General features: G+C 40.6%; 1 protein-coding gene across 2 annotated transcripts in view; it reads right to left on the bottom strand.

Moving 5' to 3' along the window:
- THUMPD2 (THUMP domain 2 tRNA and snRNA guanosine methyltransferase) overlaps positions 1 to 27,898 on the bottom strand; it is a 102,439-nt gene that overhangs the window by 10,363 nt on the left and 64,178 nt on the right. For both annotated transcript variants that reach the window (XM_075864420.1, XM_075864421.1), the window contains exon 7: positions 16,917 to 16,988. In XM_075864420.1, the coding sequence (XP_075720535.1) occupies positions 16,917 to 16,988 (72 nt within the window). The remainder of the gene's footprint in view (positions 1 to 16,916; positions 16,989 to 27,898) is intronic.

The raw sequence follows: 27,898 nt of genomic DNA, 5'->3' as shown, positions 1-27,898 counted from the left end.
GTACAGTACAGCTGACATCCACCGCTGATGACGCCGGATCAGCTCCTGACCCGGCGCCATCTTGCCGGCAGCTACGGAAGCCGATCAGGCTCCGCCGCCGGGCGGATCTTGACCGGCTTCGGTGCTAGGCAGACCGGGAGGCCAGTATTAGGCCTCCGGTTGCCATTGCAGCCACCGGAACCCCGGCAATTTCATTGCTGGGGCTCCGATGAGCTGCAAACACCTTAAGTGCAGCGATCGCGTTTGAGCGCTGCACTTAAGGGGTTAATGGCGGGGATCGAAGCTAATTTCGGTCCCCGCCGTTACAGTCGGATGTCAGCTGTAAGATACAGCTGAGATCCGGTGATGATGGCACCGACTCAGTTTCTGAGCCGGTGCCAAACATTTGACGTACATGTACGGCATTTTGCGGGAAGTCAATGCTTTCCATGACGTACATGTACGTCAAATGTCGGGAAGGGGTTAAGCCCAACTACAGTTTATTAAACTTCCTGGGGAAAAAAAGCCCTTAAAAAGTTATGGAATTACAGTTTAAAGACTATGTACACTTCTGAATGTTTGTTTTTTTTTATTATTATTATTATTATTATTAAATTAATGTTTTTTGTGTTTTTAATCACTTTTCTAATTCTAATTCCAAATATTAGGGACATGATAACCATTTCATGAAACTAAAGGAATGTTGCCTTCTGGCCTGCACATTAGAATGTATTTTCATCCCCGCCTTATAAGAGCCATAAGTTTCCCATCGATGGAGATCTGTGAGGGCTCTTTTTTGTGGGACATTCTGTAGTTTTCATTGGTACAATTTTGGGATACATCCAACATTATGATCACTTCTTATTACATTTTTTGAAAGGTGAGGTGATCAAAAATGAGAAAATCTGGCATTGTGTTTTAGGTTTTTTTTTTACGTTGTTCTCCATGCAGTATAAATTACATGTTAATTTTATTTTGTAGGTGAGTGTGATTACAGAGATACCATATAGATATCGGGTTTTTTTTCTTTTACAGCTTTTGCACAATAAAATTACTTTAAAAAAAATCATTTATTTTTTGTGCCGCCATACCCTTAAGAGCTATAACTTTTCTAATTTTCTGTCGAGAAAGGTGTGTGTGGACTTGTTTTTTGCAGGCCGGGCCTTAGTTTTTATTGGTACGATTTTAGGCTACATGTGACTTTTTGATCACTTTTTATAAAATTTTTGGGAATTTTGTCATAGTTTCTTGCTTTCTTTTTTTATGTGGTCACCCTGAGGGTTAAATAAGTGATAGTTTAAGGGTGTATTCACACGGTGCGGTTTTGCAGCGTTTTTGGCCAAAAACCTCAACGATAAAACGTGTGAGTTTTTGGCGTGATTTGCAAATCGCGGTAAAAAATTATGTGTATTTACGATGCGGTAAAAACTGCGCCAAAACCGCATTAAGTTAATATAACCCTATAGTTTGTGTCGTTATGGACGCAGCAATACCAATTATGTCTAGTTTGTTTTTTCTAATAATAAAAGACTTACCGTATTTTTCAGACTATAAGACGCAGTTTTTAGCAAGGTTAAATCTTGCTAAAAACTCCCTGCGTCTTATAGTCGGCAGTCAATTGTCCCCTGACCGCTTCCTTACTTAACCCCTTCTCGACCCATGACTTGCCGACACATCATGGAAGGGTGATGTTTGGAGCGGGCTCATTCGCTGAGTCCGCTCGATCCACTGCAGGTGTCAGCTGTGTTTTACAGCTGACACGCTGTTCCCGGCTGTTAAACTAGTTAAATGCCGCGGTCAATAGCGATCGCGGCATTTATAGGGGTTTTCCCATGAAGGACATTTATGACATATCCATAGGATATCCAAAGAAGTAGTAGGACAACAGCACACGTCTTCAAATCATCAAAGTGGTTTTATTGTCAAGACATCCACAAACGACAAGCAACGTTTCGACCCATAGTGAGTGAAGGGTCTTTGTCAAGCCTAACATTATGTCTAAAAACATCGTTATAAATGGGTGAATACAAATGATCACATGGCCCATTCCAACCAGTGAACATCGTGAATCTGGTCTCCCAGGTGAAGCATACATTAGTCTTAATGACATACATCAAATAGTTATATAATCTTCAAAAACGTGCAAAACTACAATGTGTAATACATCTTTAATACATCATCATCAATAATATATCAATCATTGTTATTACAATAGAAAAGTGAAGGAGGAAAGTTCACCACACTCCAGGTTCCAGCTACGATCACAGAGTTCTACTGTGCATGCTCAGCAATCAATCATCTCTGCTGTGCAAAAGATAAAGATCAGCGTTCGATCAAAAATAGTGATCAAAGTATGTATAAATGTAAGACATCCTCAGTCATAACAGGAATCCATCATACTGCAGCTCCATATCTGTATATTTTGAGGCAAAATTAATTCAATAATTAAAAACGTCTTCACTCTGTATAAGTCACATGTGAACAGGGCAGACGGAGGGAGAAGGGATCAGGTTCATATTACTTCATGATATCAATCACTAGAAGTTAAATATAAGACATCCTCAGTCATAACAAGAATCCATCATACTGCAGCTCCATATCTGTATATTTTGAGGCAAAATTAATTCAATAATTAAAAACGCCTTCACTCTGTTTAAGTCACATGTGAACAGGGCAGACGGAGGGAGAAGGGATCAGGTTCATATTACTACATGATATCAATCCCTAGGAGTTAATGTCATCAAATACTATTTAGTGTTAAACCGCCTACATAAATCGGATCACCGAAGTGATTCAAAAACTTTCTAGGGAATGCTTGTAACTTCTGTCCGACAAATCATGTTGGACAATAATACCGCACGAAACACGAGATTTATATAATGATGATAAAAAAGCCTTCATTCCGTGATGTTAAGTCACATGTGAACAGGGCAGACGGAAGGAGAAGGGATCAGGTTCATATTACTACATGATATCAATCACTAAAAGTTAGTGTCATCAAATACTCTTTAGTGTTAATTCGCCTACATAAATCGAATCACTCAAAGTGATTAAAAGACTTTCTAGGGAATGCTCGTAATATCTGTCCAACAAAACATGTCGGACACCTATACCGCACAGAACACGAGATTTATATAATGATGATAGAGCATCAACCATAGCCCACCCAATCAAAAAACCACTATACTCAAAAACATTGCATAAAAAATACAGATGGATGCCAACATGAAAGGAACCGCTATAATCTTCGTTCTGATCATAAATCCGCTGGCGTGTGGTGAATAAACCTCCATCACGAACATGCTCAAATCTGTAAGAAATATTCCAAAAATATCAAAACCCTCAGGAATACAAGACGATGCAAAAAATAGATGCTACACAATGTGTCAGAAATCACCCATCAAGTGTACAATATTAAAAAAATGTTAAAAACAGCAATGGGATTTCAAAGTCCAGGAATTATCTTGTATTCTAGATTCAAACCTTTGGGGTATAGGGAATCTAACTCAAAGATCCAACGTAATTCTTTCTTTTTCAATAGCTTCTGTCTATCCCCTCCCCTCCTGAGTATCGGGACACAATCTATTACCCTAAATCTCAATTGATTTAACTGATGATTCTTTTCAATAAAATGCCTTGGTAATGGAAGTTCCATCATTTTCTTTCTGATTGTACTTTTATGCTTATTAATTCTCAATTTAATAGGCATAGTTGTCTCTCCTATGTAAATCAATGAACAAGGACATGTAATCATATATACAACGAAATCTGAATTGCACGTAAATCTGTGTCTGATATTAAAGACCCTCCCCGTATGTGGATGCTGAAAACTATTCCCTTTCACAATATTATTGCAATTGCAGCAATTCAGACAGGGAAAATTACCATTTTTGGGGGGGCAAAGTAGTAATTGTGTATTTTTCTTTCTACTACCCACGTCTGACTTAACCAGTGTGTCTCTGATATTCTTAGTCCTCCGATATGACATAATAGGTGGTATTCTCAACGTGTCAATCTCATTATGTCCCTTGGACACTATAGGCCAATTCTTTCGCAGAATATTACCTATGCGACCACTCAAATTGCCAAAAGTTGATATAAATGGTATACGTTCAACTTGTACACCCTTAATATTGGATTCCAAACTATTGTCTAGTCTATCCTTATGTTTCTGTACAAGTTTCCTAGGATAACCTCTCTTCGTAAATTTATTACACATCTGAGTCAACCTAATTTGTTTCTGTGTAGTATCTGACACAATCCTATCAACCCTCAATAATTGACTCCATGGTAACGACTCAATCATGTGTCTAGGATGGTTACTACTATATAAAAGGAGATTATTTCTGTCTGTGGATTTCACAAATAAATCTGTGGAAAATACTCCGTCTTTCCATTGTACCAAAGTGTCCAAAAATTGTAATTCTCGATCAGAACAAACCATGGTAAATTGAAGAGCTGGAATATGTGTGTTAAGTTCTAACAAAAACTGATCAAGACCCAACCTATCACCTTCCCATATGACAAAAATGTCATCAATAAATCTCCACCAGCAGCGGATGCGACCCATATGGGGAGAGGTGTAGACATACTCCTCCTCAAAAGGTGGACATGAAGATGTTCGCGTACGTTGGGGCCACGTACGCGAAATTTACGAAGAGAGGTTATCCTAGGAAACTTGTACAGAAACATAAGGATAGACTAGACAATAGTTTGGAATCCAATATTAAGGGTGTACAAGTTGAACGTATACCATTTATATCAACTTTTGGCAATTTGAGTGGTCGCATAGGTAATATTCTGCGAAAGAATTGGCCTATAGTGTCCAAGGGACATAATGAGATTGACACGTTGAGAATACCACCTATTATGTCATATCGGAGGACTAAGAATATCAGAGACACACTGGTTAAGTCAGACGTGGGTAGTAGAAAGAAAAATACACAATTACTACTTTGCCCCCCCAAAAATGGTAATTTTCCCTGTCTGAATTGCTGCAATTGCAATAATATTGTGAAAGGGAATAGTTTTCAGCATCCACATACGGGGAGGGTCTTTAATATCAGACACAGATTTACGTGCAATTCAGATTTCGTTGTATATATGATTACATGTCCTTGTTCATTGATTTACATAGGAGAGACAACTATGCCTATTAAATTGAGAATTAATAAGCATAAAAGTACAATCAGAAAGAAAATGATGGAACTTCCATTACCAAGGCATTTTATTGAAAAGAATCATCAGTTAAATCAATTGAGATTTAGGGTAATAGATTGTGTCCCGATACTCAGGAGGGGAGGGGATAGACAGAAGCTATTGAAAAAGAAAGAATTACGTTGGATCTTTGAGTTAGATTCCCTATACCCCAAAGGTTTGAATCTAGAATACAAGATAATTCCTGGACTTTGAAATCCCATTGCTGTTTTTAACATTTTTTTAATATTGTACACTTGATGGGTGATTTCTGACACATTGTGTAGCATCTATTTTTTGCATCGTCTTGTATTCCTGAGGGTTTTGATATTTTTGGAATATTTCTTACAGATTTGAGCATGTTCGTGATGGAGGTTTATTCACCACACGCCAGCGGATTTATGATCAGAACGAAGATTATAGCGGTTCCTTTCATGTTGGCATCCATCTGTATTTTTTATGCAATGTTTTTGAGTATAGTGGTTTTTTGATTGGGTGGGCTATGGTTGATGCTCTATCATCATTATATAAATCTCGTGTTCTGTGCGGTATAGGTGTCCGACATGTTTTGTTGGACAGATATTACGAGCATTCCCTAGAAAGTCTTTTAATCACTTTGAGTGATTCGATTTATGTAGGCGAATTAACACTAAAGAGTATTTGATGACACTAACTTTTAGTGATTGATATCATGTAGTAATATGAACCTGATCCCTTCTCCTTCCGTCTGCCCTGTTCACATGTGACTTAACATCACGGAATGAAGGCTTTTTTATCATCATTATATAAATCTCGTGTTTCGTGCGGTATTATTGTCCAACATGATTTGTCGGACAGAAGTTACAAGCATTCCCTAGAAAGTTTTTGAATCCCTTCGGTGATCCGATTTATGTAGGCGGTTTAACACTAAATAGTATTTGATGACATTAACTCCTAGGGATTGATATCATGTAGTAATATGAACCTGATCCCTTCTCCCTCCGTCTGCCCTGTTCACATGTGACTTAAACAGAGTGAAGGCGTTTTTAATTATTGAATTAATTTTGCCTCAAAATATACAGATATGGAGCTGCAGTATGATGGATTCTTGTTATGACTGAGGATGTCTTATATTTAACTTCTAGTGATTGATATCATGAAGTAATATGAACCTGATCCCTTCTCCCTCCGTCTGCCCTGTTCACATGTGACTTATACAGAGTGAAGACGTTTTTAATTATTGAATTAATTTTGCCTCAAAATATACAGATATGGAGCTGCAGTATGATGGATTCCTGTTATGACTGAGGATGTCTTACATTTATACATACTTTGATCACTATTTTTGATCGAACGCTGATCTTTATCTTTTGCACAGCAGAGATGATTGATTGCTGAGCATGCACAGTGGAGCTCTGTGATCGTAGCTGGAACCTGGAGTGTGGTGAACTTTCCTCCTTCACTTTTCTATTGTAATAACAATGATTGATATATTATTGATGATGATGTATTAAAGATGTATTACACATTGTAGTTTTGCACGTTTTTGAAGATTATATAACTATTTGATGTATGTCATTAAGACTAATGTATGCTTCACCTGGGAGACCAGATTCACGATGTTCACTGGTTGGAATGGGCCATGTGATCATTTGTATTCACCCATTTATAACGATGTTTTTAGACATAATGTTAGGCTTGACAAAGACCCTTCACTCACTATGGGTCGAAACGTTGCTTGTCGTTTGTGGATGTCTTGACAATAAAACCACTTTGATGATTTGAAGACGTGTGCTGTTGTCCTACTACTTCTTTGGATATACATCGTGCTGGAGTGGGTTTGCCTGGCTTGACAGCGTGCACCGCACCATACTCGGGACTAGTGCTGCTTCAAAAATCTCCTTTTTTCTGATATCCATAGGATATGTCATAAATTTCAGATAGATGCGGTTCTCACCTCTGGGACCCACACCGATCTCTACAATGGGGCCCCCTAAACCCCGTTCTAGCTTTTTCTGCTCTCAAGGCCACTGGATTACATGTCAAGTTACTGAAACAGCGTAACTCACATGCTACGCTGCTTCTGTAACTGCCATTCACTGCTATGGGAGTTACGGAAACAGCGTAGCTCAGTGAGTTACGCTGCTCCCGTAACTCATACATATATTGCAGTGTATTGTACCATCAATCTAACGATCACTGGTTGAAGTCCCTTAGGGGAACTAATAAAATGTGTAAAAAAAAAGAAAGTTAGATCAATTTTCAGGAGAGTAAAAAAAATTACAAATATTAAAAGATTTAAAAAAAAAAAAAAACTTTTTCCATTTTTCCCCAAGCACAATGTAAAAAAACCCAAAACTTGGTATCGCTGCATCCATTAAAGTCCGATCTATTAGAATATACCATAATTTAACTCGCACGGTGAATACATTTTTTTTATAAAAACCCCCACCAGAATTGTTATTTTTTGGTCACTTTAGCGCTAAAAAAATGAAATAAATAGTGATAAAAAAATGGTGCCAATAAAAACTACAGCTCAATCGTTGAAAAAATATAAACGTTATGGCTCTCAATGTGATGAAACAAGACTATTTTTTTTTTTTTTAACAAATTGCTTTTTATTTGTAAAAGTAGTAAAATGTGAAATAATTTTTTTCCTATTTCTGTGGTCTAAAACCTGGATGCGTCTTAGTAATGTGCGTCTTATAGTCCGAAAAATACGGTATATGGGGAAAAACGCAATCTTTATTTTTTCAACTTGAAACTTATTTTTGTACATTTTATTTAAAAAAATTTTAACTTTTCTTTTTTAGTCCTATTAGGGACTGTAAGTTTTAGGATAAGTTCACACAGGGCGGACACGCTACGTAAAAGGTACACAGCGTATTCGCCCTGTTGTCTGCAGGAAATTTCGGCCGAAAAATCACACGTAAATGCTGTGGAATTTCCTCAACAGAATTCTGTGCGGAAATTCCGCAGCATTTACAATAGCAGCAAAATAGATGAGATTTTGAAAATCTCACGCGCGCGCTGCGGAAAATAAACGCTGCGACAATGTTAATAAATTGACCTGCGGTGCAGAATTTAAATCTGCATCATGTAAATTTATGCTGCGTTTTCGCTGATTTTCTGTTGCGTGTTTTCCCCATTGAATCCGAATGTTGCAATTTTTGCGTCAGAAACACAGCGACATAAAATAATTCATACTTCTAGAATATGCAGTTCAGTTCTGGGCTCCAGTTCATAGAAAGGATACACTGGAGTTGGAAAAAATACAAAGAAGAGCAACGAAGCTAATAAGGGGCATGGAGAATCTAAGTTATGAGGAAAGATTGAAAGAATTAGACCTATTTAGCCTTGAAAAAAGACGACTAAGGGGGGACATGATTAACTTATATAAATATATTAATGCCACATACAAAAAATATGGTGAAATCCTGTTCCTTGTAAAACCCCCTCAAAAAACAAGGGGGCACTCCCTCCGTCTGGAGAAAAAAAGGTTCAAGCTGCAGAGGCGACAAGGCTTCTTTACAGTAAGAACGGTGAATTTATGGAATAGCCTACCGCAGGAGCTGGTCACAGCAGGGACAGTAGATGGCTTTAAAAAAGGGTTAGATAATTTCCTAGAACAAAAAAATATTAGCTCCTATGTGTAGAAATTTTTCCTTCCCTTTTCCTTTCCCTTGGTTGAACTTGATGGACATGTGTCTTTTTTCAGCCGTACTAACTATGTAACTATGTAACTATGTAACCCAGAACTCCCTTCTTTTTTTTTGCCAGTCCGGCCTCCTGGGATGAAGTTTCATCCCATGTGACCGCTACGGCCAATCACAGGCTGCAGCGGTCACATGGGCTGCAGAGTCATCCAGGGAGGATGGATCAGACGGCAAAGGAGGAACACGTCACCATGACAACGGCCGGGAGAAGTATAAATGTCTTTTTTTTCTTCAATGTGGTGAGGTTTTTTTTAGACGGAATGTGCTGCGGGTTCCAGGTTGGATACACTGCATCGTATCCGACCCGTGGGAACACGGCCTTACACTGACAGGCAGCATAAGGCTGATGTCGGGAAGGGTTGAAAACGTCTCTGGTAGCAAAACCTGTTTAATGCCTAATGAAAATCAGTGTTAGGGCCTATTCACATGCATAAGCCCTAAGGGTATGTGCACACACACTAATTACGTCCGTAATTGACGGACGTATTTCGGCCGCAAGTACCGGACCGAACACAGTGCAGGGAGCCGGGATCCTAGCATCATACTTATGTATGATGCTAGGAGTCCCTGCCTCGCTGCAGGACAACTGTCCCGTACTGAAAACACGATTACAGTACGGGACAGTTGTCCTGCAGCGAGGCAGGGACTCCTAGCATCGTACATAAGTATGATGCTAGGATCCCGGCTCCCTGCACTGTGTTCGGTCCGGTACTTGCGGCCGAAATACGTCCGTCAATTACGGACGTAATTAGTGTGTGTGCACATACCCTAACACTTATTTTATGAGGCATATCCAATAGTACAGTCATGTATACATCCAAACACATACACCAAAATACACCTGTAAGGTTGAAAAATGCATTGAAAGATAGATATCGATATTATTTCGATGCCGTGCATCGGTTCAATACCGTTAATTCATGTATTTCGATACTAAGCTGTGCGGCTGCACAGATTAGTATTCTAACGCATGAATTTAGTCAGAGCAGGGCTGCGGCTGTGTAATACAGCCATTGCCCCGCTCCTGACCACAAGTGTGCACGTGCAGTCAACATGATTTGATGCGGCCGGCGCTGCACTAATGAGCAGCGGCACCGTCCCTGAAGAAAGGGAACATGGCGGGCGTAACTGCAAAACACACCCATGTTCTCTGTCTTCAGTGCCGGCGTCACCGCTCATTAGTTGTCAGTAGCAGGGCAATAGCTGTATTACACAGCCGCAGCCCCGCTCTAACGGCAGAGATCAGAGAATACTCTGATCTCTGCCGCTATTCCCTTAAATGCTGTGATAAAAGCTGACCGCAGCATTCAAGGGGAAAATTAGAAGGGGGATACCCATTTGATCGCGTCAAAAAGATTCCCTGTGACGCGATCTAGGGACATACCATGTATGGGCAGACAACTCAGGGTCCATTGAAGGACCCCAGGGCTGTCTGACCAGATTTCCTGTTTTTAGGGCATACTTAGGTATGTCCTAACAACTGCATGTGTACACGGGCTATTGTACTGGCATATAGATATATGCCAGTACATTAAAGTTTAAAAATAGAAAACCCAAAAAAATAAGTAATGTTAAGTAAAAGAAAAAAATGTAAAAGAAAATACACATTTTTTTTTTTACAATAAACATTAAAATAAAAGTCTCAATAAATAAAATATACAAACAATCGGTATTGTCGCGACCATAAAAACCTGCACATCAAACTTTATAGCGTCATTTATGATGTGTACGCTGTAAAAAAATAAAATTAAAACTGCTTTCTTTCATTTGAGATTTGAAAATCTCATGCCCACACTCGGAAAATAAACGCTGCGACAAAGTTAATAAATTGACATGCGGTGCAATTTATGTCAATTTATGCTGCGTGCTGCAAGTGTTGCGATTTTTGCGGCAGAAACACAGAGATCCTGCCGCAAAAATCGCAACTCAGAAAAAATAATAATTCATACTTACCCAGAACTCCCTGCTTCTTTTTCCAGGCCGGCCTCCTGGGACGACGTTTCATCCCATGTAACCGCTGCAGCCACATGTATACACACACATATAGAAATAACAAAGGGACCCTTAGTGGTTGGCAGGGATATATTTCACAACAACTACTATGCCTGAGCACAAAAAATCCCAATTTCCCAACCACTAGGCGTAATAGGTGAAAGATAAAATATAACTTTTATTAGTATAGTTATAGTTATTAGTATAGTCACGTCCCCCATCAGACTGACTCCAGATGCCTTAACTCCTAAGTCATCACCCCTATAACCTCAGTTTTATTGCCCCGGCTTATCTTAATGATGTATCACCTCATGTACCAATTGTCTTTGTGTAACATCTAAATGTTGTGCTTTTTTCTAAGTCATTCATTTGTAAACTGCCTGAAGAAGGGGCCTCTGTGCTCTGAAAGCTTGCATATAGAACTTTTATGGTTAGCCAATAAAGGTATCATACCTATTATACTTTTGTCTTTTTTGACACAAAAGTATTTAACATTTCATATTAGTATAGTTTAAATGACGTAGAACAAACAAAGGGTTAAAATTTATACAAAGACGGCCAGCACATCATAGGAAGTCGGATGAGTGTTTGTAGCGTGTCACTACAGTACAGCGTGACAGACTAACTCGGCAGCTGCAGACTGACGTTTATACATCAAGTCACACTGAAGTAGATTCGATTGCTGGGACGTCAGTGAGCATTAAAAAGAAGATAGCCCCCCCGACATGTTTCGCTGCTGAAGCAGCGTCCTCAGGGGATATTTGGGGCTACTAAGAACGCGTTTCATTTCCGCTTCCTAATATCGACTCGTGCACGCTGCAAACGAGTCTGTCATCACAAGTAAAAGTCAATCAGGGCTGATACAATGAGACGAGCCTACATGTCCGTCAATTGACATAACGAGCAGCCAATGGGATACAACAACTTGGCAGCCAATCCTCGCGTATTCTGCGCGCATGCGTATAGTAGTTACAATGACTGACTGCAAATAACGCCGCCATCATCAAGGGATAATGTGAGTATATACTGATGCATCTATGCAAGCAGAGAAAGTGCATAGACTGTGCACCTGGCAGGAGTCATGTCTGTAACTGATCCCTGCACTGACGTGAGGAGATCTTAGGTGAACGTAAAAAACATTAATCGCTATATACAAAATAGCGAGACAGCCAATATGATTACATTAGATGTCAATTTGGATATAAAAGACAATATGCCAATGACTGAATATATATATGTTTGTTTTTAGTGTTAGGGAGACACCATGTAGATCGCTCGATTTAGGACTTCAATCATCACATCTATCTCTGAAGAGGATAGTAACCAGATAGTTGGAGGAACGGAGACATGAATAAGCTTATTAAGTTGTACGTTAGTATCAATTACACAATAAATTAGGAGTATAATGTATAGTATATAAATATACATCAGAGGTTATATACAAAATATATAGATTTTCTGAATTGTAATGACTGGACTTATGAGGGTTGTCCTTGCTGACAGTACTACCTCAGTCTAAGGGTAAAGTCAATACAAAACTTATAGATTTAGAAAGAGGAAAGTGATGGATTAGACAGAGGGAATCTATAAGAAGGCCATAATAGTAAAGCCCTCGTTAAGTCCGTTGGGGATGAGAGAGTGCAGCCTATGTATCCAACGGGCTTCCTCCTGTAATAATTTTCTGTCCAGATTGCCAGCCCTCGGGCCCAGTTTTACCTGGGTGATGCCCCAGAATTGGAGAACACTGGTATCACCCTCGTGGAAGGATCTCATATGTCTAGAGAGGGGAGTGTCCTCTTTTGTATGAATGGTGCTCATGTGTTTGGAAATCCTTCTCCTGAGTTGTTGTATGGTCTTGCCCACATACAGCTTAGGGCACGGGCATCTGGCAGAATATATAATGCCACTGCTCTGGCAATTGATGAATTGTCTGATGGTGTAATTATGACCATCAAGAGGGTTGCTGAAGATCTTGGTCTTGGGCATATATTTGCAGAAGGAACATCTGCCACATGGGAAGGATCCTACAGTTGGCGATGGAATCCATGTATTACGAGAAATCAACGGTTTGGAGTAATGACTGCGTGTAAGAAATTCACGAAGGTTCCTACCACGTCGGTAGGTAATATTGGGAATCTCTGAAATTACATCGACTAAGTCTGGGTCTGACTGTAGAATGGACCAATGTTTCTTTAGTATGCTGGAAATCTGAATGGAACATGTGTCAAAATTACCTATGCATCTAATGGTGGAAGATTTTTTATCATAGTTTTTAGCTATGTTTTTATTTCCATATAACAATTCTTCTCTCGGGGTACCCCTGGCTCTGGCATAGGCTCTATGTAAGATCTTCTTGGGATAACCCCGTGCCAGAAATTTATGATATAGAGCATTGCATTCAACCTGGAAGGTCTGTTCCTCGGAGCAATTCCTCCTGGCCCTCAGATACTGTCCAATAGGTATTCCCTTCTTCAGTGCCGGCGGGTGAAAGCTCCCCCAGTGTAGGAAGCTATTCGTGGCAGTTGCTTTTCTAAAGATGTCGGTATGGACACCTCCACCAGAATCCAGAGAGATTTTAAGGTCAAGAAAATCTATTTCATTTGTGTGTATTCGATGGGTGAATTTCATCCCAATATCATTGTGATTAAGTATATCCATAAAATCAAGAAAAAGTGTCACATCACCATCCCAGAAAATAAGTATATCATCGATATACCTCCCCCAGAATAGTATGTGACATGTGAAAAAAAGTAAATCCTCATTGAAAATCAAAGTGTCTTCCCACCACCCCAAAAACAAGTTGGCATATGTGGGTGCATATACTATGCCCATGGCTGTGCCTTTCAACTGGTGATAAAATTTGCCATCGAATAAAAAATAATTATGAGTGAGTAGAAATCTGAGAAGAGAAAGAGTGAAGGTATTGTGTGCCTGAAACTGAATCCCTTTAGTGTTCAAAAAGTGTTGAAATGCTTTAAGACCTAAGTAGTGCTTAATATTGGTGTAAAGTGATTCCACATCAATACTAGCAATTAAAGTGGTGTCTGTGACATTAATCCCCTGGATTCTGGTGAGGGTGTAATTAGTGTCCCTTAAGAAGGAAGGTAGGGCCTTGACAAAAGGTGCCAAAATCTCATCAACATATGTGCTAATACCCTGTGTCAGGTTGTCATTGCCCGATACAATGGGTCTCCCAGGAACTGGTCTGATGTTTTTATGAATTTTGGGTAATGCATAGAAGGTTGATATAGTAGGTGTAGGGTTATAAAGAAATGTAAATTAATCTAGGGTGATTAATTCCCTAGATTTGGCAACATCGAGTAGAGGGCGTAGTTCTGACAGAAAGTGGTCAGTAGGATTGTTCTTCAAGATAGTGTACGTCGACCTGTCGTCTAACAGTTTGTATACCATAGTGCATAGTTAGCTCGGTCCATAATGACACTGTTACCACCTTTGTCAGATGATTTTAAGATGATTTCACTGTTGTTACATAATGTGTCTAGTGCACTCAGTTCCATTTTGTTGAGATTTTCAGCAGTCCCAAATTTTTTTGTTTTCAGTTTGCCCAGTTCCGCACTTACCAGTTTGACAAAAACGTCAATATGTGCATACTGTGCAAATGGAGGTGTCATCCGTGATCTGAGGTGTAAAGAAGAGAAGGGGCCGGTGGCCACACTGACTCTGTGTTCATTCTCGTCCGATAAATACTCCAGGGCTCGTGGAGTCCTGTGTTCATTAGAATCCAATGGATATCTATCATTAGTCTTGGTCTTAAAATGTTTATGTAGAGCAAGCTTTCTGGCGAAAAGGTGAATGTCCTTAACCCAGGAGAATTCATCAAAAGCAAAAGTGGGGGTGTAGGAGAGACCTTTACGTAAGAGTGTCTCTTGATGTTGACTCAATTGAATTGACGACAGATTACATATCTGTAAATCATCTGAGGTGTGATTGCCCTGCTGTACTATTTGGTCTGATTCCATAGAGTGTGATGCATTCCTAAAAAAGGAAATGCTTTCGGAGGGCCACTTATCACTGATCCCGTGCCCAGTGTAGAAATGAGATTTCTCCCTAGGACATCTGTATTTGGATTTATCCCCGTGGTTATTGGGGTTGAAGGTGTATTTGTTGGCATAGACATGAGAGAAGGACGTGTAAAGGAGGAGGATGCTGATGATGGTGTAAAAGTAGTTGCACGTTGTCCGCTGAGGAATGAACATGGTGCAACAGTTTTTTTGGGAATACTAGGTGTTCTTTGAGATGGATTATATTTATTATTTCTAATTTTGCATTTGGCTCCCAACCTAGTATCATCCAAAGATGGACACCTAAATAGACATGTATACACACCCATACAAACAGATATACATACAGACACCTAAATATACATGTTTACACACAAACACATATAGACACATACAGGCAAACTTACAGGGCAGGAGTTGTCCACGGTCCTTCCTGTGCAGACCAGGATGCATCTTAGAGAAGGAGCCATTTTCTGACAGGTTTTCAGTGATTTTCAGAAAATCGCAGCGAAACCGCAGTACACATCCTGCTATGAAACAGCGATAAGTGGAGATTGCCTGGATGCCTGCTGTGTATCGCATGGACCCATGGCATGTAACCCATAGGGTACACATACCACAGTTTGGGAACCACTGGCAAAGACTACCAGATGGGTTTTATTCTTATTCCAGGCACATTCTTAGTCTTACTTTGTACATACCTCCACAAAACGAGCTAATAAGGCTCTGACTCATTGGCTGTATGGGTACAGGACAATTCCATACGGCTTACAACAGTATAAAAAGATGGTCAATCCTAAGCCCTCTTGCACACGAACGATGTGCCACTCGAACCGTTTTTAACGGCATCCGAGTGGCACCCTAAAATTTTCACGGACCCATTCACTTAAAGAGGCTCTGTCACCATATTATAAGTGCCCTATCTCCTACATAATCTGATCGTCGCTGTAATGTAGATAACAGCAGTGGTTTTTATTTTGAAAAACGATAATTTTTGAGCAAGTTATGAGCAATTTTAGATTTATTCTAATTAGTTTCTTAAAGACCAACTGGGCTTGTTTTTACTTTTGACCAAGTGGGTGTTGTAAAGAAGTGTATGACGCTGACCAATCAGCGACCAATCAGCTTCATACACTTCTCATTGTTCCAGTCTAGCTTCTTTCACTGCACAATCACACTGTGCTGTGGATCATGCTGAGCAGGAACAATGAGAAGTGCATGAAGCGGATTGGTCACTGATTAGTCAGTGTCATACACTTCTTTACAACACCCACTTGGTCAAAAGTAAAAACACGCCCAGTTGGTCTTTAAGAAACTAATTAGCATAAATCTAAAATTGCTCATAACTTGCTCAAAAATGATCGTTTTTCAAAATAAAATCCACTGCTGTTATCTACATTACAGCGACGATCAGATTATGTAGGAGATAGGGCACTTATAATCTGGTGACAGAGCCTCTTTAAACAGGTGAATCGGGTATGTGAAAACTGAACCGATTCGCCGATCCATGGAAAGATAGGATATGTCCTATCTTTCCACGGATCACCGACGGGACTCGGCCAGCGCAGACTGTCGTATGCATGGGGCATAACAAATAAGGGTTGAGGGCCAAGACCTAGAGCCTTGTACATAAGAACAGTGCAAATGGGTCTGTAAAAAAAGGGGAGGGGGGATAGAGGTATCGTTGAGGACTGGGAATTCGGTATGTGTGTGAATAGGAGAAGGATTATGAAGAGGGGAATTTATCGTCCCTCCGTGGTCCAGTTTCTTTCAAAGGGTTTCAGGTTTCCCCATGACAGCGCAGCAAATATTTTGCTAATTATGTAGGAATTGAGCAGAAATAACCAATTATTAGACAAAAAGAAAATTAGATAGAGATAGTATAGATGAGTATTTTATTTTAAGCTTGCTTCTTTTTTAAGTTTCATATATACTGTTTTATGAACATCTGTTCACCTGGTACCTGTCAGCTTCCCTTATTGCTGAATGAATGTAATTTTATATCGGCAATATTGTCAGCTTATTTACATACCGGCCATTCCAATGCCGCTTCCAACAAAATTGTTCCAACTCCACACATTGGGTCAAGGACATATTTTGAAGTCTGAAAAAAAGATCAGACAAACTTATTAGCATTGAATTAAATATATAAGCTTGGTCTAAAAACAAAAAATAAAATCTTGAATTAAAAACTGGGAACCTAAGGCTGCGTTCACACGACCTATTTTCAGACATAATGGAGGCGTTTTACGTCTGAAAAAACGGCTCCAATACGTCGGCAAACATCTACCCATTACTTTCAATGGGCTTTACGATGTACTGTGCCGACCACCTGTCATTTTACGCGTCGCTGTCAAAAGATGGCGCGTAAAATTACAGCCTCGTCACAAGAAGTGCAGGACACTTCTTGGGATGTTTTTGGAGCCGTTTTCTCATAGACACCAATGAAAACAGCTCCAAAAATGGCCGTAAAAAAACGCAGCGAAAACGCAGCGAAAAACGTGAGTTGCTCAAAAAACGTCTGAAAATCAGGGGCTGTTGTCCCTTGAAAACAGCTACGTATTTTCAGACGTTTTTTGTTAAGTGTGTGAACATACCCTTAGGCCTCTCCCTGAACCCAGAAGGGACATCAATAAGGGAACTGCAGAAATCCTTATTACAAATAAAAGTGGAAGGTAAACACACAGCGAACAAAAAGGGTTGTGTAGCAGTCAATACACCGGACTGGAAAAATAAAATTTCTTAATATCTAAGGGGTTGTGCCATGATTAAATATGACATTTTATGCAAAGTTATATCACTAAAAAAGAAAACAACTTTCAAGTGGAATTATTAAATAAAATAACAAAAAAAAATGCATATGCTTAGTAGCACCCTAAGGCCTCATGCACACAAACGTGCTTTTGCGGCCGCAATTCCCCGAAAATCCACGGGAGAATTGCGGCCCCACTCATTTCTATGGGGCCATGCACACGACCGTATTTTTTACGGTCCGTGTATGGCCCGGGAGCCCGCACCGCAGAAAGAACGGACATGTCTTATTACAGCCGTGTTCTGCGGTCCGGGCTCATTGAAAATAATGGCCGCGACCATGTGCATGGCCCGCGATTTGCGGGCGGCACGTGGCTGACAGTCCGCTGCCGGCCAACCCGAAAATCACGGCCGTGCACATGGCTACGGTCGTGTGCATGAGGCCTTACTGCTTGAATACTGTTGTACATGGACTTATTCCTGCTATTGTGCAATAATAATTGGCGCTCTCAAAGTTGCTCCTTCTCACTGGCACTGAACGCATTAAATGGGTTTTCCCACCATGGACATTTATGACATATCCACAGGATATGTCATAAATGTCAGATAGATGCGGGACCTCTGGGACCCGCATCTATCTCTAGAACGGGGCCCCCTAAACCCTGTTCTGCCGCTCTGTGATGCGACAGAATCAGGTGAATTCCTACCATGAAGAAGGAAACAGCGTAGCTCGCATGCGTAACTATTGTAAATGCGATTCACCACTATGGGACTTACAGAAACAGCGTAGCTCAGCGAACTACGCTGTTTTCGTAACTCCAGACTATAAAGTCAGGAAGTGGCCAGGAGGTAGCGAGAACAGAAGAAGGTAGAACTGGGTTTAGGGGGCCCCGTTCTAGAGATAGGTGCGGGTCTCAGAGGTGAGACCCGCATCTATCTGAAATGTGCCTGGTGGGAAAACCCCTTTAAGTGGACGTTAACCCTTTCAGGACGAGACTAATTTTCATTTTTATGCTTTTGTTTTTCCTTCATGTCTTCAAAAAGTCATAACTTTTTTAGTTTTTGTTGACACTGTCATATGAGGGCTTAATTTTTACGGGACAAATTGTACTTTCTGTTGGTACTATTTAATATTATGTGTGTTGTACTGGGAAGCTGGAAAAAAATTCAGAATGGGGTGGAATTGCAAAAAAAACAGCAGTTCCACCATTTTCTTATGTTATTTTTTTACAGTGTTCACTGTACGGTGAAAATGGCAAATTACCATTATTCTGTGGGTCAGTACGAGCACGGTGATACCAAATTTATATAGTTTTTGTTAGGATTTAGTACCTTTAAAAAAATGTTTGATAGAAACAAAAAATGTTTTTCATCCCCATATTGTAACCCCCGTAACTTTTTTATATTTCTGTGTACAGAGCTGTGTAAGGCGTCCTTTTTTACGTGGAAAGATGTAGTTTTTATTAATACCATTTTGGGGAATGTGTTGCATTTCGATCACTTTTTTACATTTTTTGGGGGGTTGAAGAGGCAAAAAAACTGAGATTTCAGCCATTTTGACCTTTTTCCCGCTACGGCGTTCACCCTATATGAAAAATATTTTTATAGATCAGGCATTTTTGGACACGGGGATACCTAATATGTTTATTTTTCATATGTGATCTAGGGAAAGGGGGGTGATTTGAATTTTTAAAAAAAAATTTATTACTACTTTTTAGCCCCCTAGGGGGCTTGAAACCTGCGATCATTGGATCGCTTATGCCATAAACTGCAATATCACAACATTGCAGTATATGGCAAAATTAGTGCATTGCTATTGAGACCTGCCACAGCTGCTATAGGAATACACTGGCTACAGCGATCTCGCCGCACACTGAAGTGAAAGGGGCAGTAAAAACCCCTCAGATGCCTCCGTCGTTTCAGACGTAAATGTTCCTCCTCGCATTATGCGAGGCGTCTTTGACGGCCGATCATTTGAGCTGTTCTTCATTGAATTCAATGAAGAACGGCTCACATTACGTTTCAAAGAAGTGTCCTGCACTTCTTTGACGAGGCAGTCATTTTATGCGTCGTCGTTTGACAGCTGTCAAACGACGACGCGTAAATGACAGGTCGTCGGCACGGTACGTCGGCAAACCAATTCAAATGAATGGGCAGATGTTTGCCGACGTATTGGAACCGTTTTTTCATAATACGCCTCGTTTACGCCTGAAAATAGGTCGTGTGAACCCAGCCTGTCACTTCTTGAGCCGTTTTTGGAGCTGTTCTTCATTGTGTCAAAAGAAAAACAGCCCCAAAAACGTCTTGGAAAAACTTTTTCAGCTTCAAAAACGGCTGAAAATCAGAGGCTGTTTTCTCTGAAAACGGCTCCGTAATTTTCAGCCGTTTTTGACTCAGCGTGTGAACATACCCTTAGGAGTCCAGGTCCAGCTGAATATTAACCTAGCTGGATTAAATAGCAGTTTGTGAGGAACTATCATAATAATGTAATCATGTTGAGTAAACATTCACATTAGATAAAAGACGGCTGATCCTTTCTTTTTCTACATTACAACAGAGGCACTAAAATTATTTAACCCCTTCCCGCCGCAGCCATTTTCAAGCCAGTGGTCCTCCATAGTGTTTTGCGCTTTGTTTTTACGACATTCACCGTGCAATTAAAATGACATGTTAACTTTATTCTGCGTGTAAACGATTACGACAATACCAAATTGATACAGTTTTTTCTATATTTTACTACTTTTATAAGTAAAAAACTAACTTTAAAAAATACTTTTTATTTTGTTTTGCCAAATTCTGAGAGCCATAACTTTTTTGTTTTCCCATCAATTAAGCAGTATGAGGTCATAAATTTTGAGGGATAAGCTGTAGTTTTTAATGGTACCATTTTGGGGTACATGCGAGTTTTTGCTAACTTTTTATTCCATTTTTTTGTGGAAGACGAGGTGACCAAAAAACAAAAGAGTCTGGCATTCTACTTTGTTTTTATGGCGTTCACCGTGCGGGTTAAATAATGATATATTGTAATAGTTCCGACTTTTACGGACGAGGTGATACCAATTATGTTTATTTCTTTCTTTTTTATAATGCTTCAGGGCAGGGCCAGCGTCAGCACCCGGGCAAGTGTCGGGGCCCACTGCTCTTGTAGGGGCCCACTCAGCTGCCGGTTGCATCACGCCACCCACCTGCTTAATTAACTATAGCCGTCCGTGGTAAATGCAGAGATGAGCAGATAAAAATATTTAAAAAAAACTCACCTAACACGTTCCCACGACGAGCTGAACGGTCCTGTCACTGCCTTCTTACTGGTACTTGGCACCGCTCGCATTCACAATAAGGGTATGTGCACACGCTAACTGCATTTACGTCTGAAATTACGGAGCTGTTTTCAGGAGAAAACAGCTCCGTCGTTTCAGGCGTAATTGCTCGTACTCGCATTTTGCGAGGCTTCTTTGATGGGCGTAATTGTGAGATGTTCTTCATTGGAATCAATGAAAAACGGCTCAAATTACGTCCAAATTAGTGTCCTGCACTACCTTGACGAGGCTGATATTTTACGCGTCGTCGTTTGACAGCTGTCAAACGACGACGCGTAAATTACAGGTTGTCGGCACAGTACGTCGGCAAACCCATTTAAATGAATGGGCAGATGTTTGCCGACATATTGGAGCCGTATTTTCAGGCGTAAATCGAGGCATAATACGCCTCGTTTACGCCTGAAAATAGGTTGTGTGAATCCAGCCTTACAATGCGTTGCGGCGCAGATGACGCAATCATGTCACGCTGAGTTTTTTTTAATTATTTTTATTGGAGCAAAGACACCAAACTGGGGGTTTAGCTTTTATATGGGAGCGCAGACAACGGACTAACTTCTTTATGGGGGCATGTATGTATGGCCATGTATGATACAGTCTGATGGGCTGTAACTAAGCCTACCACATGTTAGGCTTAGATACAGGGCCCCAGCAGACAATAATCTTATACAGTATAAGATTACGTTTGCTGGGGCCCTGTATCCAAGCCTACCATGTGTTACAATTTTTTTTCAGTGTTTTTGTTCTTTTACAGGTTCGGATTCCAGGAATGGTTAATGAGGGATATGTGGGAGGGGGGGTTATTTCAATAAAATGATTTTTGTATGTCTTTGTATTTTCTTTTAAACTTTTATTACTACCGCTTTAGTAATGGCCGCTGGCTGATTGACAGCGTCCATTACTAAGGCGGGGCTTAATGTTAGCCAGTAAAAAGGCTAACTCTAACCCCCATTATTACCGCGGTACCCGCCGTCAGGAGGAGCCAGGTACGATCCAGTACCCGACCATCTGTAGCGATGGTATTTTTAGGCTGGGGAAGCCCAAAAACAGTGGCCCTTCCATCCCTGGTAATGCTAGCCTGCTGCTGCTGTGTTGTATCTGGCTGGTTATGAAAAATGGGAGGGACCCCACGTCATTTTTTTTTCTTTTAATTTTTTTTTTAATAATTGGAAAAAACGACTTTGGGCTCCCCCCAATTTTTCATAACCAGCCAGATACAACACAGCAGCAGCAGCCTAGAACTACCAGGGTGGGAAGGGCCACTTTTTAGTTTTTTGCCAGTCTAATAACACCAGCCTGCAGCCGCCCCAGTTCCCAAACCATCGCTACAGCTGGTCGGGTACTGGATCGTACTCGGCTCTTCCCGGCAACCCTGGTGGCTGTGGGTACCGGGGTAATAATGGGGGTTAGTGTTAGCCTCTGCACTGGGTAACACTAAGCCCGCCTTAGTAATGGACACTGTCAATCAGCCAGCGGCCATTACTAAGGCCGTAGTAATAAAGTTTCAAAAAATACAAGGACATTGAAGACATATTTAATTGAAATTAAAAAAAACACACAACCCTCGTTAACCATTTTATTGAGAATAAAAAAAATACTGTCATCGAAGTAGTCCTCTAATCCGAAGTAGTCCAACACCTGAACATGTAAAAAAACACAAACACAAAAAAAAAAAAAGAAAAAGCAAAACAATTCTTATACTTGCCTTTCCTGGGACCAGCGCAGGAGCCGCAATGTCAGCGAGGTGGGCACTATATCTAATCCTGTCCATAGCTATAGGGTTAGTGTGCTACAGGTATGCTGTCTCATATATATATATATATATATATATATATATATATATATATAAACACATACAGAATACACACACACTTTTTTTTGGGGGTGGACATATGTTAGTACAGGGAAACTTACTGCTGGGGCCCTGTATATAAGTCTATCATGTGTGATACTGTCTGCTGGGCCATATATCTAAGCCGATCATGTGTGATACTATCTGCTGGGTACAATGCATCCAATTCTATCCAGCGGTGTAGATATAGGAGCCTTAGTCTTATGGATATGCTATCTCCGATATGTATGTAAAAGTAAATTTTTCGGGGGGGTTGGGCGGGGGTAAATATATATCTCAGGGATTGTGCCCCTCATCTTTTTCTTTTAAGACCCTAGCAGCGCCCCTGGGCCTAATTAATATATGGGGGCACAAAGGAGACCTAAAAAATATATAGGGACACAAAGGGTGCCTTACTAATATATAGGGACACAACTAATATACGCGGGCACGAAAGAGAACTACTATTCTTTAGGGGCAAAAACTGGACATTAGTACTGTATGGGAGCACATAGTGAGGTATTACTGTGTAGGGAGTAGAAAGGTGGCTCTAAAACTTAACCATAACTATTTTCTTAAAGGTCACCTTTTTTGGGGGGGTTGGTGCCCTGTAAGGTACATCAAGATTCACACATCGCTGAAACGGCACTATCTGGATTCATTGGCCCATGACTTACATGCGAATGGTAAGTGATCCATGGTTACATCCTTCTGGCATTATGTTTCTGCCTTTATACTGCCGCCGCTCGAGTTGAACCGCAAAGGGGCCCACTTAAAGGGCCCACATAAACCTGGAGCCAGCCCTCCTTCAAGGGAAAAATGTTTTTATTTTTTACCTTTTAATATTTTTTTTGTACAGAAAAAACAACTACTTTATTTAACAGATTTTTCCTTTTTTTTATTAGTCCCCCTAGGGGACTTGAACCAGCAATCATTGGATCGCTTGCACTATATACTTCAATACTAATGGATTGCAGTATATCGTCTTTCTGACAGGCATCTATTGAGCTAGGAGGCAGGGCTTAATAGGAGCACAAAGATGGCAGACCTGGGCGTCTTCATTAGGCCCCCAGGCTGTCATAGCAACCATCAGCACCCTGTAATTGTATCGCGCGTAGGGGGGGGTGCGTTGACCTTTTAGAGGGGGTCGCCCCCGTCTTTATAACTATTTAAATGCTGCGGTCGCTGTTGACCGCAGCATTTAATGGGTTAAACTATCGATCCTGCTCGTTACTTTGAAGTGTCGGCTGTAACATACACCCGACACGCGCATTGTATGGAGCGGGCTCAGCCCATGAGCCCGCTCCATACTTCCCCTACCCGGCTATGATGTAGGCAGACGTCAAAAGTCGGGAAGGGGTTTAATACAGTGCCACCATGGATGAGGCAAGGTATATCCCCTTAGTGACCACTAATACGCCTTTTTACGTGATTCACTAATGGGCTTTAGGCTAGGCTGACGCCTTTTCACGTCAGCCTAGTCTAAGTCCTGCACGGGTCTCCCGTGCAGGCAGGAGCCGGGGCTCTGCTGTCTGATGACAGCTGAGCTCCTGCTCAAACGCCCGCGATAGAAGTTGACTTTGATCGCGGCCGTTTAACCCGTTAAATGCCGCCGTCAATAGCGACCGCGGCATTTAACTTTGTTTACAGAGGGAGTGCGCTCCCTCTGTCACCCATCGGCGGCCCGCGAATGCAATCGCGGGTCTCCGATGGGGTGTCATGGCAGCCGGGGGACTGATAAAAGCCCCCAGGTCTGCCCTGGACATATGCCTGTTAGGACGCGCCGGAGGCACGTCCTAACAGATTGCCTGTCAGATTTACACTGACAGGCAATAATGCTCTGGTATACGAAGTATACCAGAGCATTATAGCAGCGATCGGAACATCGCACAGTAAAGTCCCCTAGTGGGACTAATAAAATAAGTCATCAAAGTGAAATAAAGATTATTAATAAAAAGTACAGTAAAAAAATAAATAAAACCATTTTTTTCCATAAAAAGTGGTTTTATTTAGTAAAAGTGTAAAAAAAAAAAAAAGTACACATATGTGGCATCGCCGCGACCGTAATGACTCCATTAATAAAGTTAATATATAATTTAAACCGCAAAGTGAACACCGTAAAAAAAAAATGCAAAAAACTATGGCGAAATTGCAATTTTTTTCCATTGCCCCCCAAAAAAGTCATAATAAAAATGAATCAATAAGTCCCATGTACCCCAAAACAGTACCATTCAAAACTATGTCTTGTCCCGCAGAAAACAAGCCCAAAAAATAACTACATTGATGGAAAAATAAAAAAAAATTACGGCTCTTGGAAAGCGACGATGCAAAAACAAATAATTTTAGTTCAAAAGTGTTTTTATTGTGCAAAAGTCGTAAAACATAAAAAAACCTCTACATATGTGGTATCGCCGTAATCGTACCGACCCATAGAATAAAGGTAACATGTTATTTACGTCGCATAGTGAACGGCGTCAATTTAAAAACGCATAGAACAATGGCGGAATTTCAGGTTTTTTTATAATCCCCCCAAAAAGGTTAATAAAAGTTAATATAAAAATTATATGTACCCAAAAATGGTGCTATTAAAAAGCACAACTAATCCCGCAAAAAACAAGTCCTCATACAGCTATGTAGACGAAAAAATAAAAACGTTATAGCTCTTTGAATGCGACTATAGAAAAACGAATAAAATAGCTTGGTCATTAAGGCCTAAAATGGGCTGGTCACTAAGGGGATATAGAACTCCATACCTTAGTCTGGATTTGGATGTGGTTTGTAAACAAACAGTTAGTTCTGTGTAGCCACGGTTCCCAAGATCTGCTTTTGAGGTTTTTTGAGAACTTAACCCCTTAATGACTAGCGCCGGATATATCCGTCACAAGGCGGTGCTAGTTACCGCATTGTGACAGATATCTGTCACTCGTATCTCATGCGTACTGCAACTGTAGTGGCAGGAGAACGGCTGTTATACACAGCCACGTTCCTGCTGCAACTGACAAAATTGAAGAGTACAGAGATTGTGGTAGTTTAACCCCTTAGATGTTGTGGTCAATAACGACCGTGGAATTTAAGGTGTTTTACAGAGGGAGGGAAATCCCTCAGTCACCCAATCAACACACCCGCAACGTGATCGCAACCAGGTCTGCCTTCAGTAACTGCTTATTAGGCCATGCCAGAGGCACGGCCTAATAGATTGCCTGTCAGTTTTAGGGTATGCTCATACGCTTACTAAAAAACGTCTGAAAATACGAAGCTGTTTTCAAGGAAAAACAGCTCCTGATTTTAAGCCGTTTTTTTACAACTCGCGTTTCTCGTGGCATTTTTTACGGACGTTTTTGGAGCCGTTTTCATGAGTCAATGAAAAACGGCTCCAAAAACTGCTCAAGAAGTGACATGCACTTCTTTTTTGCGGGCGTTTTTTCACGCAGCCGTTTTACAAAATCGTGCCGACCCATAGAATAAAAGTAACGTTATTTACATCGCATAGTGAGTGGCAGAAATTGAAAACACGGAAAACAATGCTGGGATAGCGGTTTACTTTCAATTCCCACCTAAAATAAATTTAATAAAAGTCGATCAATATATTATATGCATCCAGAAATGGTGCAATTGAAAAAAACAACTCGTCCTGCAAAAATACAAGCCCTTATACGGCTATGTCGATGGAAAAATAAAAAAAGTTATGACTCTTGGAATGCAACAGTGAAAAAACGAAAAATAATCCTTGGTCATTAAGGCCAAAAAAGGCCTGGTCGTTAAGGGGTATTCCTAGAATCGACAATTATAACCTACCCACAAAAAAGGTGGGGGATTAATTGTCTGTTCTGGCTCACTGCTCGACCACAATGAGGGTACGTTCACACGGTCTATTTTCGGCCCGTAAACGCCTGAAAAACGTCAGAAAAATCAGAAGCAGAACGGCGTTCTGTTCCGATAGGGCCGTTTTTTTATGCAGCCGTTTTGAAAAAAGGCGGCGTAAAAAATACGGCCGCGAAAAAGAAGTACAGGTCACTTCTTGAGCCGTTTTTGGAGCCGTTTTTGATAGACTCTATTGAAAACAGCTCCAAAAACGGCCGTAAAAAACGAAGCGAAAATCTTGAGTAGCTTAAAATCAGGAAAACGTGAAAATCCCTTGAAAACAGCTCCGTATTTTCAGACGTTTTTGAGTTTGCGTGTGAACATACCCTGAGGAGGACATTGTGTAAAGTTGTGGTCGAGCATGCACGCTGCTGTAAATTATACAAACAGCCAATTACAGCACTCGGCTCTTTCAGTCAGCCCCTCAGATATTGAATGGAGTGGCGGGCGCATGCTCTACCAAAGCTCCATTCAAGCTCCGCCTCAAAAAATTGGAAAATTTAAAATATATATATATTTTTTTTAAACTCGTTATATTGAACATTTTTCAAAGTTTAACAAAAGTCAAATTCAAAATAGTGAATGGACCACAATGTACTATAACTTTGTAACAAAGCACTCGTAGGTGCTAAAAACATAAGTGCCATAATTTCACTCAATGCCAGCATTATCTTGCGAACAGTTACACCATATTTGTAAAACGTAACCATCTGAGCGTTCATTAATAATAACAGTACAAGTGTTTGATTGTATGCGAGAGGCCCGGGACATCCACTGTCACCCCTTCCAACTGTGATTATCTCTCCCCCCCCCCCCCCCCCAGCTTACTCCTTGCTTGCCCCAGTTCTCTGGAGGAGTAATTAGTATCTGGTGCTTCACACCACATGTCCCAAATTTTGTGGAATTTGTCAGGTAAGTTTCTGTGTTTGTAGATGATGCGTTCGTACGACACTGTCGAATTTACCATGTTTTTCCACACCGTAACTTTCGGGGGTCGTCTATCCATCCACCTCATTGATATACCTTTGCGAGCTAGAAATAGTGTCTCCTGTATAAAAATTCTGGTGTAATGTGGCCATTGGTCTTCCTCCATTATGCCAAACAAACATATTTCTGGTGAGCTGTTGATCGGGAATGGCAGTATCCGATTTAGGACTTCAACCACATCCGCCCAGTATTTCTTGATATGAGGACATGTCCACAGCATATGCCAAAAATCTGCAGGAGCATGTGAGCATTTAGGACAGGCAGGTTCCG

Source organism: Rhinoderma darwinii, chromosome 4 (assembly GCF_050947455.1).
Source record: "Rhinoderma darwinii isolate aRhiDar2 chromosome 4, aRhiDar2.hap1, whole genome shotgun sequence".
NCBI classification, from domain to species: Eukaryota; Metazoa; Chordata; class Amphibia; order Anura; family Rhinodermatidae; genus Rhinoderma; species Rhinoderma darwinii.
The sequence above is the reverse complement of the archived record's forward strand: the minus strand, read 5'-3'. Positions and strand labels throughout refer to the sequence as shown.